The sequence below is a fragment of the Papilio xuthus genome, unplaced genomic scaffold (assembly GCF_000836235.2).
Source record: "Papilio xuthus unplaced genomic scaffold, Pxut_1.1 DF825946.1, whole genome shotgun sequence".
Lineage (NCBI taxonomy): Eukaryota > Metazoa > Arthropoda > Insecta > Lepidoptera > Papilionidae > Papilio > Papilio xuthus.
In genome coordinates this window covers 2,823,508-2,834,746 of record NW_013532703.1, presented here as the reverse complement: position 1 = coordinate 2,834,746, position 11,239 = coordinate 2,823,508, and the positions used below count along the sequence as shown (strand labels likewise).

Below are 11,239 nucleotides of genomic sequence, written 5' to 3'. Positions count from 1 at the left end.
CGAGTAAAAAGGTACTTGTCAGTTGAATATTCAAAATTGATATATTTGTTTTTAAAAAATCAAAAAATGTTGAATTTAATTCCGGTGCCCGAACTAGTGTATATTTACATGTATTACTAATAACATCTGACGTAAATAAGTATGACAAGTATAATATTTCTGTGAGTATTGGGTTTAAGTTTGATTCCCCAGCCTACTTTATTGTATTTGTGTTAGTATCGACTCAATTCTTGGACCAAAAGATGGATATTAATTTAAATTCCGTAACTATAAATAACTTTCGTATTAATGTTTCTTTGTTACTTCATGAACACTATCAAGTGTTTAATTATTTAAATTCCATAAGAATAAACTATACTACCATACTAAAAAAATATTTGTAAATAGACAAAAATAGAGAATAATATAACTTAACATTTCATTGATTTTATCACATACTAGACTGTTATTTATCAAAGCCAATGCTATTTAATTATTTATAATAAAACTAGCAGTTGCTCGCAACTGCGTCCGCGCGGAATTAAAAAACATAAATAGTAGCGTTAGTGTGCTTCCAGACTATGTTCTATATGTATGCCAAATTTCATCGAGATCCGTTCAGCCGTTCTAGAGATATCTTCAAACAAACTTCCATCCATCTATCTAAACATTCGCATTTATAATACTAGTCAGAAGTAAGATAGTAAGATTAAAATTTGTATCTTAGAAAAAACTTGGTAACAAAAGTTCCCACGACCCCGAGTTAGATTTAATCGAAATAAAAAATATATTTCAAAGATTCCGTATGACGGTACTTCCCACAGATGTGGCTTTTCTTGACTCTGTAATACAATATATTGACTATACGACAATATATTGACTATATGACTATATGATATTTTATTAACGTATGTCTTTCTTCCCGTAAAGAAATTCCTAAATATACAATCGCTTTTACAAGAAGAAGAAGAAAACAATATAAATCAAGAAATATCAACTTTTATTAATTTACAAATTTATATACCTATAAAAGACGATAGAACTTTGTGCTATTTTTATTGATCAGTAAACTATGATAACACATATCCTTATAGAGGGAGTTGGGCTTACTATTATTTTTAATATTGGTTACTTTATTATTTTGTTGTTAAAAATAATAATTAGGAGTTATTGGGCTTTAACCACACTGGCTTATTGCGATTTTTTTTAAATTATTAGTTATTAAATGTATGTAACAAAACAATTGAAAAATATAATCTGTATTTATCAATTACAATAGTTATATTACAAATTATATTAACATATGGGTATTTCTGACGTATTTTACATTTTCCTGCTATAATACGAGTACATGATTGTTACACATCTTGTAATAGCCCAAGTATATTCTTGTCTATTGTTTTTTAAGATAATTTGTCCTTGTTTTGGTTCTCTTAATGCGTAGCGTTAATCATTATTTTCAGGAACTATTTGTACGTATAACTTTGGATAACATTAAATATTTAACAAAATACTGGTAGGAATTAATTGTGTATTATTTTGATTATTATTATTTAGTACCGTACGATTCCACTGCTGACAGAAATATTATTATTAATATGTTTTTCCCTTCAAACACAGATATTACAAAATGTAATTGTATAAGTGTTTTGGCACTGATAGTTTATGGTTATAGAGCGTCGGTGGCTCAGGGGTTTCAGCACTTGACTTGTAATCTTCACGTCCTGGGTTCAAATCCCGCAATGTACCAATGTGGTTTTCGGTTTTCGATTTGCATATGTACATTTATCCGATGTTTTTACGGTGAAGGAAAACATCGTGATGCAACCTGCACATATCTGCGAAGAAATTCAAAGATATGTGTGAAGTCAACCAACCCGCATATGGCCAGCGTGGTTGACTATGGACTAATCACCCTTAACTTAGGGTAGGCTCCGAGAACCTCGTTGGGAACGTATAGAGTGAGCGGATGATGATGATGATGAGTTTACGGTTAGGTAGGTCATGTTGTTCGTGCCATGATTTATGACGACTTGTAAATGAAATATCCTATGTATACGGTAAATGAAGTGTTGCCAACCCTTGGTTACATTTATAGGCAATTCTCTAAAACTCCTACATAAATTAGCTGAGCAAATATTCAATAATCACTTTTTGCAGGAGTTTATAATTATATCAAAAATGTATTCAGAAAGGATCTTTGCGAAAAAAATAATAGAAATATAATAAAACTGAAATCTTGAATTGATACACGGATAAGAATTCTAGTCATATATTACTTTATTGAATAGGTTTTATCAATGTCCGGTTTTAATAATAGATATGGACTTTTCTTTATAATATGGGAATCAGCATAAGCAAAATAAGTTGAAATTGAAATATGTCTATTAGCACTCTACCTACAGACAAGACCATCCTAAAGGTCAATTGACATTTTGAGAGCTCTGGCATAAAAGATTGTATTATTATAACGCTACTTAAACAGGATTTTGAATATTTACGTCGCTCTTGAAATTTAATTTTTAATTATTCATTAAAAATACCAATCATGCATATAGAATGATTGTGGAATACTATTACGTTGTGTGTGTGCGTCAGTTCCGCCGCGTCACGACATCCTTATCCTTTGATATATGTATTTATTTATTTATTTATCATATTCTTAATGTACTATCATTTCATACATAACATAAAAAATTATACAAAATATATTATATTAAAAATCCACCAGCAACCAGCAGTCAGTGCTGCAGAGACAGGAACCTTCTCACGATGCGCGCGGTTTCTAGAATGCCTTTTGTATCGGGCCCTTGATCCAACTGTTTAGCGAGAGGTGCTTCAGATATTAGTCGAAACTCTTGGTTATCAGTCCATTCACCGATACGACTATCGGAATAATGGTAGTCGATTTTATACGCCACATGGCGGTAATCTCGTGAGCCACATCTAGGTGTTTTAATAACTTTTCGTTATCCTTATTATTAATATTATAAATGCAAATGTAACTCTGTCTGTCTGTTCGTCCTTCTTTCCACAAGAATTACTGGACCGCTTTAAGTAAATTTAGGTACACAGAGAGTCTAGAGCCATAGAAAGGACATAGGATATTTTTTAACGCCACAAAAGGGCTGTGAGGTTTTGAAAATGGGGCTGTAAATTTGTATGGAAGTATCGTCGTTTTTATATATAAAAGCTTGAAACTTAATTTTGCGTGCGTGGTTTACTATTGCCTAGACACACCTGACTCAGGGTAGGCTCGGAGCGCCTTAGTGGGGACGTATAGTTAGCTGATGATGATGAATAAAAGTTGGTATAGCTCAAATAATCATGATGTTACCTTATCAATACTCAAAGTAAAAGACATCAACGCGTTTATCTTGTGTCGTTGCATTCACTTGTAAAGGAAGTTAAGTGTTTTGTATTTTTCATATGAAACATTTTTTTTGCATAAAGCAACGAATATGGTAATATTTTACATATTTTATTTAACTATAGCTGAGACCAGCTGGTTTGTTTATTACCCAATCATGCGTCAACAACAAACCGGATATAAAATAAGATTTGGCACGGTTTATATCCTCAATTAACATTTAACCTACTTTCTACGATTGTATACATCTGATTTTGACTGAATATATGCATGAATGCAATTATCTTTGTTTGTATGACACTAAATTAATACCTTTGTTACAAAGATTAAAATTAGAATTAGAAACAAAAGTCATCAGCATAATATTGCAGCATTTTTAATTTATTTTAATTGCCTGTTATTGTATATTTAAACTACGAACTCCTGCAGATAACAATAATATAAATATAAAATAATCTGGATTTTAAAGTGACTGAAAAAGAATTACAGATAAAATCATGAAGCTTAAAGTTTATGTTTTATGTTTACTATTTTGTAATAAATAGCATTTAAACATATATGTTAAGTTGTCCCGAAAATTTGTGCCAACATTAAAATGAATTAAGTTGCCCTAGACATTACATAAGCTACCGCCGTCACGAGTGCATCATTTTATATAATCCCCAGTCGTGCGCCGGAGCGGGCCCCGCGAGCACCCAGTCCGCGCCCGAAGCCCGTCCGTCGCGCACGCATCTCCCTATTCGTTACAAAATGAACATTTACGTCTGAGATTTCTCAAAATATTTTTACAAAAAAAATGTTTTAAAAATTTTCAAACAAAAACACTCGTAAAATTATAAACGTATCGCATAAAATGAAAGTGAAATCAACAGAGCAGTGACCGAAGCAACATGTTGAGCGAAAATAGATGGAAAGTGATATTGCTCGTGGCCGCGTCCGTCGCGGCCGTCGAGGCGAGCCGCGCGTTGAGCATAGTATACCAAAAACCCAGAACTACCCCAATGTTTGTACCGAAAAATTTTTACAGGCGAGCCAAACAGTCTCGGGTGTTGTTCTTGGACGAGGATGAAAATCATCAACCTTTGGGTCGCGGTGAGATTGATTTGACAACAGATAAGTACAGTTCGAAGATAAAATTTGACGACTCCACGGATTACGAATTCACTTCACCCGACGATGGTACTAGCTCCACAAAAATTCTAGACGAAACTCCTTCCGGTAACGATAGGTTCTATGAACCTCTACCGCGGTTTCGAGCGCCTGCTTTCCAAGTGTATCCTAAGTATTATCAGGGGCGTTTCGGTCGTACTTACGCACCCGGCTATGGTTTCGATCCTTATACATTCGCTCCATCGGTGCGGAATGGGTTTTATGGACCAAATAGTGGTTGGAAGGCGCGAAGTCCCCGTGTTGTGTTTCCGTACGCGTCAGACAATGTGAACTCGGTGCAAACGAACTCACACGCCGGGCCTAATGTGAACGATAATGTTGTGTTCCGTGAACAAAACTTTGGCACCAATGACATCGGTGCAGAGGAACAGAGTTTGCAGGACATCGGGACGGGTAGTGCGGATGCCTTCGCGGAGAGAGGTAAGCGTTATGTTATTCAAACAAATTGTTTCTCATTGGTAGAAAAGTTATAAACAAATCATATTATTCAGTTATTTCAGAAAGTATACATATGTATATGTACCACTATATAGTGGTTGTAACAGAATTCAAGTAATAACAAAAGAAAAAGTAACATATATATTCGTTTTCCAAAACGAATCTTGAAAATGCATATAGCGATAGATAGGAACATGATTTTGAATCTGCTGGAGATTAATGAATGTAGTAACAATATTGTTTGTGCAAAATCTATGTTTTACAATTTGAAGAAGTGGGAACTATAGAAGATGTTCAATTGTTTGTATTCTCTGCGTGAGTATACGCTGAAACTGCTGTACAAAAACATGTTGGTATCTTTGTTTTTTCTAAGAGGATGAAGACGGAAATATGTTGGCTAACAAGTGTTTTGGCAGTGGAAACCCTGTGTAAGGTTATAGACGTACGTACTAAATACATTTACACTTTTTTTTTGAAATGTAAAATCCTACACACAAAGTGATTTAATCAAAAATGTTCATGTATAAAATAAACAACTATTTAACAAGATATGTCTGAATATATTAATTAAAAGATAGTCTTAAATCTATGATATATATACAGTTAGTTTTGTTAGATTATCGTTGAATTTTATCAATTTGTTTGCTGTGAATCTTATAAATATATTGCAATTTCGTAACCTTTCTTCGGAAAAACTTTTTCTTAATCTGATAAACGTAAACTTTATTAGTCACACGATTACTGAAACGACTCACGGCGAAGTATAATTTGAGATTAAAATCTTGTCACGTTCCATATAAAAGTTAAATAAAGAAAATTCTGAATAGGATTTAAAGTTCATTCCCACACTTTTCACATTATATGTATTTAACAGGTACTCTAAAGGAAAAATACTTTCCAGATTCCATACTCATAAAACTAATATCTTTTGCTCGCGAAATTGTACGTGCAGAAATTAAAAAAAATAGGTTATATTACCCGGACCCGTAAATACATCACGTTTCACACCAATTTTATTAATATGTTTAGATACCGTAGTAAAAATAAGTATTTTAATTTAGTATATAACATTATATGCTCTGCCTTCTGCTCCATCGTAAGAATCGCACGGTAACAATGTTAATTTTAATACGCTGAAGGTAAACATCGTGATAGGATATTGAAAGTTGTGTGTGACTTCACTAATCTGCACTGGATCAGCATTGAAGACCTAATCACCCATAACGTGACTCCTTGGGTATATCAAAATGTTCGTAAACTTGGCTTAGAGCACTATAATTAAGACAATTGCAATTACTAAGCGTCGACGTCGACTGTTCCCTACATAAGAAAACACGCTACATATCATCACGCAACAATAAAAATCGAGAGTGTATAAATTATACACACAATTCTATATCTAATTACTATCGGAATAAGACTCAAATATCTTTACAAATGTATGAGCTTGTGGATTCTTTTCCCGATTTTAAGTAAGCACGATTTGCCGACATTGCAATATTGATTCATAAAATGTTGTCAATTTTTTTACGAATATCAATAAGGTTTGTTTTTTTTAATTTCTGCTTTATAATATTACCATTTTATATATTATTGATAAAGGTTTCAATAGTAAATTGCTTAAATACTGGTTGATGTAAAGAAAATGAAGGATTTTTTAAACATTGCACGTTTTTTTAGGTCATTTATATAGGTTATATGTGAGAAGAACCTTCAGCAAGACTTAGCATGACCGCACACTTTCTAGACCCGCTTTCGAGCGTCTCTTGCGCAACGTAACAAAGATGCTTTCCTTGTCAAAATGGCGAACTGATGTAATGCTTGACGTAATGGCGGCCGAGTTAGCCTCCTTTGCCGATTTTGATCGGTTCCAAAAATTGACCTAGCGGAATAATTGTCTAAGAGTAGGTTCCATTTTAAACGTTCATTTGCTATCTTTTATGCTATATAAAATTAAACAAGGAGCAATATTTCCAAAGTAAAAGCATGGATATATAAATAATTCATCTGGGTTAAGTTAGTTACATCTTACTTATTACTAATATTATAAATGCGAATGTTTAGATGGATTGGTTGGATGGATGGATAGATTTTTGTTTGAAGGTATCTCCAGAAAGGCTTCATGAATCTGGCTGAAATATTTCATAGATGTAAAACATAGTATGGAAGGACTCCTAGGGTATCTAAGTTTTACTAATTAAGGTTTTTTTATATTGTGCGTGGACGGAGTCGCGGGCGACAGTTATGTACATACAAGTATATATATATATATATATATATATATATATATATATATATATATATATATATATATATATATATATATATGACGGCGGAGGTTGGTTGCCGCTTGCAGAGGGGTTCATGGTGCACTTTTCAATCTTCAATTTACAATTATGATAACGTAGGTAACGCGCGATGGTTCAATGTCCGTTCCAGTCGGCAGCCACCGGAGAAGTGTTCTGCTGCCGTGCCTCGGCTGGTAAGGTGTTGACCCATCGAACGCCGACAGACGGCGCTGGCGTCACTTTCCGTAGTAAACTCAACTGCCCCAGTGGCGCTAGTGTTGCGTTGATTACGACACGGCCATCCTGCTTGCACACGTCCTCGTGTGATGGTTAACCTACAACAAAAAGAAACATCCACGAGAACCTCTGTTCCACTCGGTCACTCCTGACAACACTTTACTCTTTGTGGGCAAACTAAAAGTCATTAAAACTTTAAACTACTTCAATAACATTCACCAATCAAACAACAGGGAATTGTTCTCTATACATCAGCCAGAGCCATATACCACAGTCAGTCGTCGAACCATGAATTTACTCAGTACAACTATACACAGCTTACTACTAATACACAAACCAGTTTAAAACTCCCGAGTAAGACATCTATCGCCACGGCTCTCCAGCCGAACAGCAATCACATTGCTCACACACAACCAGCGCATGGTTCAGAATCTGTACGCATATCCATCGAGTGGATCGCCCGTGTGTCACCCCGTGACCACACGATACGGTCTCTGCAGACCACGACCTCCGCCAGAGTTAATCGCGCACCGCGCACCCACGGACTACCTGAGTTGCCTCAGGAGACACCGATTTCTACCGGGCTACGACTACGAAATAACCACTGGTACGGTCGAACACAATACGGTCGATAGAGTCCCCTTACTCGAGTTACCACAACAACTTAAACTTGCTAACCATCATCATTTACATCAACCTCGACTGGTATATGACCTGCTGGCATCTTTCATAACCTATCGTGTACACATTTGTAAGTACGCCTTGAATTTAAAGCTTTCAATGTGTAACGGTCACCATCCAATACTTCAACTACTTTAAACGGCCATTTAAACTTCAGATTTAATTTTGTTTGATTACACACTTCAGTTGCTAACAACACAAAGTCACCGACCGAAAAGTTAACAATTTTTGCCTTTGTTTTGTCGAAACGAGATTTATCATACGCTGCACAGGTTTTTATATTTTCTAACACGTTTTCGCGAATCTCCTCAAGATCATCGACATTAACCTCTGCGTCACCGCACATCATCGACAGAGTACTTGCCACCTTACCAATTAAAAGTTCTAAAGGCGAAGCTCCTTTTTACTCGGTTCATAGTACAATTTATAGCTACTGCTAAGCTTACCCGTCGCGTCTATGTGAATTATGAGCCACGGAGTCGTGATATTTGGTCGGAAATCAAAGGAAGTGGACAACGGTCCGGCACAGTGTTAATGTTAAGTTCGCGGTAATCGATACACCTACGGTCTGAACCATCGTGCTTCTTGACCAGAAAAGCTGGGCTTGCAAAAAGATAGCAGCTGGGTCTGATAATATTCGCATCTAAAAGTTCTTTGACGCGGTCACGAATAACGCTTCGTTCGTCAGCCGACATCCTATATAGTCGCCGTTGTACCGTTCGATTTTTAACTACTAACCTAACTTTAAGCTCGCCGGTGTTTACACGAGTCGTAGGCAAACCGGTGATAAAGAAATCTGAAAACTGATCTAATGTTTGCATAAGTTTTAACTTGTCAATACCTACTACGTCCGTAACAACGATTGTTAAATCTTCAGTACCTGCCTTATCGCTATGCATCGAATTTACGTAAACAATTTTTGATAAACAAAGCTCAGTCGATATCAGGTTCATAGCAAAACCCTGTTTTAATATCTCGCGACCTAACATGACGTCACTCTGAAGGTAATTATCGGGCAAAACATGTAATAAAACTTCGAGATGGTGATCGTTCATTTTAACACAAGACAAAATCTGTTCGGTACTGAACACTCGAGAATGACCCATACCGGTCATAGCAACAACATTAGTAAACCGTTTACCACTAAATTTAGATGAAAAACTTTCTTTAACTAACGAGCATTCAGCGCCAGAATCATAAGTAAAGTAAATCAGTGAACCTTTATGTTGTAATGTGCCTGACGGTGGTTGCACGACGAATACATCAATCAAGACGTCGCTCGCCTCGAGACGCACCGGCGCCTCCGTCGCTCGACCCGCCGCCGCTGCCACCGCCGCTGCCGCCGCTGGTACACCGGACGGCGATGTGGCCTGTTTTGCCACATTTGTAGCACACCAACGGTCTTAGAGTAGGCTGCTGCATCACTGGGCTTGACGGCTTCGGTGTCGTAGGTCTTCCTTTCACGTCGATCGTCTTGCTTCTACATTCTACTCGCTTATGGCCGGTCTTTCCACAATTGAAGCACTTGAGAGTTAACTTCGCTCATGAATCATCAAGAATCAAACAATCAAGAATGTATTTAACTCTTGTTGTAATTTTTCTCGCGATACGATGTTCGTAGTAAAAGCCAAACGTTGAAGTCTTGTGTCAAACTGCGATATGTGAGCCAGTACTGTAGCGACGGCTATCTCTTCTTTGTTTACATGTTTCCAACGATTCGTTAAAGAAGATATCAATCGACTTGCATATGCCGGAAGTGATTCTTTTTCACTTGGTTTTTGTTCAATTAATTTAATGAGGGTACCTGCTAAAGTTTCTGTCGAAACAAATCTTTCGGTAAAAAGTGATTTGAATTCTCTCCATGTAATCCCTTCGTACGCGATTTGAGATAACCAGGTGGATGCCTCACCTTTGAGGGCCTTACTGACAGCTAACACGAGCTGGCCGCCGCTTGGTGGATTTTCAGAGAAGCACAAATCAGCGGTTGCACACCACGATCTTGCATCGGTGTCCTGTTTCTCGGGGTCGAACGTAGGTAGATTGTCGAGATAGACATGTTTCGGCGCTTGCAGAGCTTCGATTAGCGCGCGCTTGTTCTGATTTTGTTGTTCGAACATGGCACGCCAAATATTCGCTTCATTGCTCTTCTCTTCATGTTGCGTGGACATCGATCCCACTTCTGATGACGGCGGAGGTTGGTTGCCGCTTGCAGAGGGGTTCATGGTGCACTTTTCAATCTTCAATTTACAATTATGATAACGTAGGTAACGCGCGATGGTTCAATGTCCGTTCCAGTCGGCAGCCACCGGAGAAGTGTTCTGCTGCCGTGCCTCGGCTGGTAAGGTGTTGACCCATCGAACGCCGACAGACGGCGCTGGCGTCACTTTCCGTAGTAAACTCAACTGCCGCAGTGGCGCTAGTGTTGCGTTGATTACGACATATATATATATATATATATATATATATATATATATATATATATATATATATATATATATATATATATATAATATGTATGTCCTAAAAGCTTTTTCGTTACCTATTTTATTTCCGACAATATATTTTGCAATGATATACTAATACGTCACTGTATAGTCGTTGTTTATCGGCTCGTTGCAGGCCTCAGTTTAAACACTCCTGGCAAAACAATAAGGCAAGATTAGATTAAATAATCTAGATACTTTTGTGTTACATCGTTTCATGACATCTTTGAGAACGTTAATATTTTAATGAATGCATTAATTTAGAAAGGATTAAAATGAAATAATAAATATTTTTCACATCAAAACAAACAACACTTTCGTGTTGCATACAATGCTCGCTCAGTTCCCAGATGTTATCTGGTTTTTGTCATAGTGATCAGTGAAACCTAACTTTTCTCCGGTGTCGTCCATTCTCACGATCGAGATGTAGAAACCATGGCTTGTTGTTGGTTTTTATATTTGTAATATATCGTGTATTCTTTTTCAGTATATTGCTAGCTAATAAGTTAGAAAAGTTTGCCTTATAAAATGTATATAAAAATCAATTTATGAAATAATTGTACACGCGGTGTTAAAAAAAACCTAACTAGTAA

General features: G+C 36.4%; 1 protein-coding gene across 2 annotated transcripts in view; it reads left to right on the top strand.

The window, feature by feature from the left end:
- Positions 1 to 4,028: 4,028 nt before the first annotated feature.
- The window catches only part of LOC106124343 (uncharacterized), a 30,163-nt gene continuing 22,952 nt past the window's right edge, over positions 4,029 to 11,239 (top strand). For both annotated transcript variants that reach the window (XM_013320903.1, XM_013320902.1), the window contains exon 1: positions 4,029 to 4,939. In XM_013320903.1, coding sequence (XP_013176357.1) covers positions 4,240 to 4,939 — 700 coding nt within the window. In that variant the 5' untranslated portion in view covers positions 4,029 to 4,239. The remainder of the gene's footprint in view (positions 4,940 to 11,239) is intronic.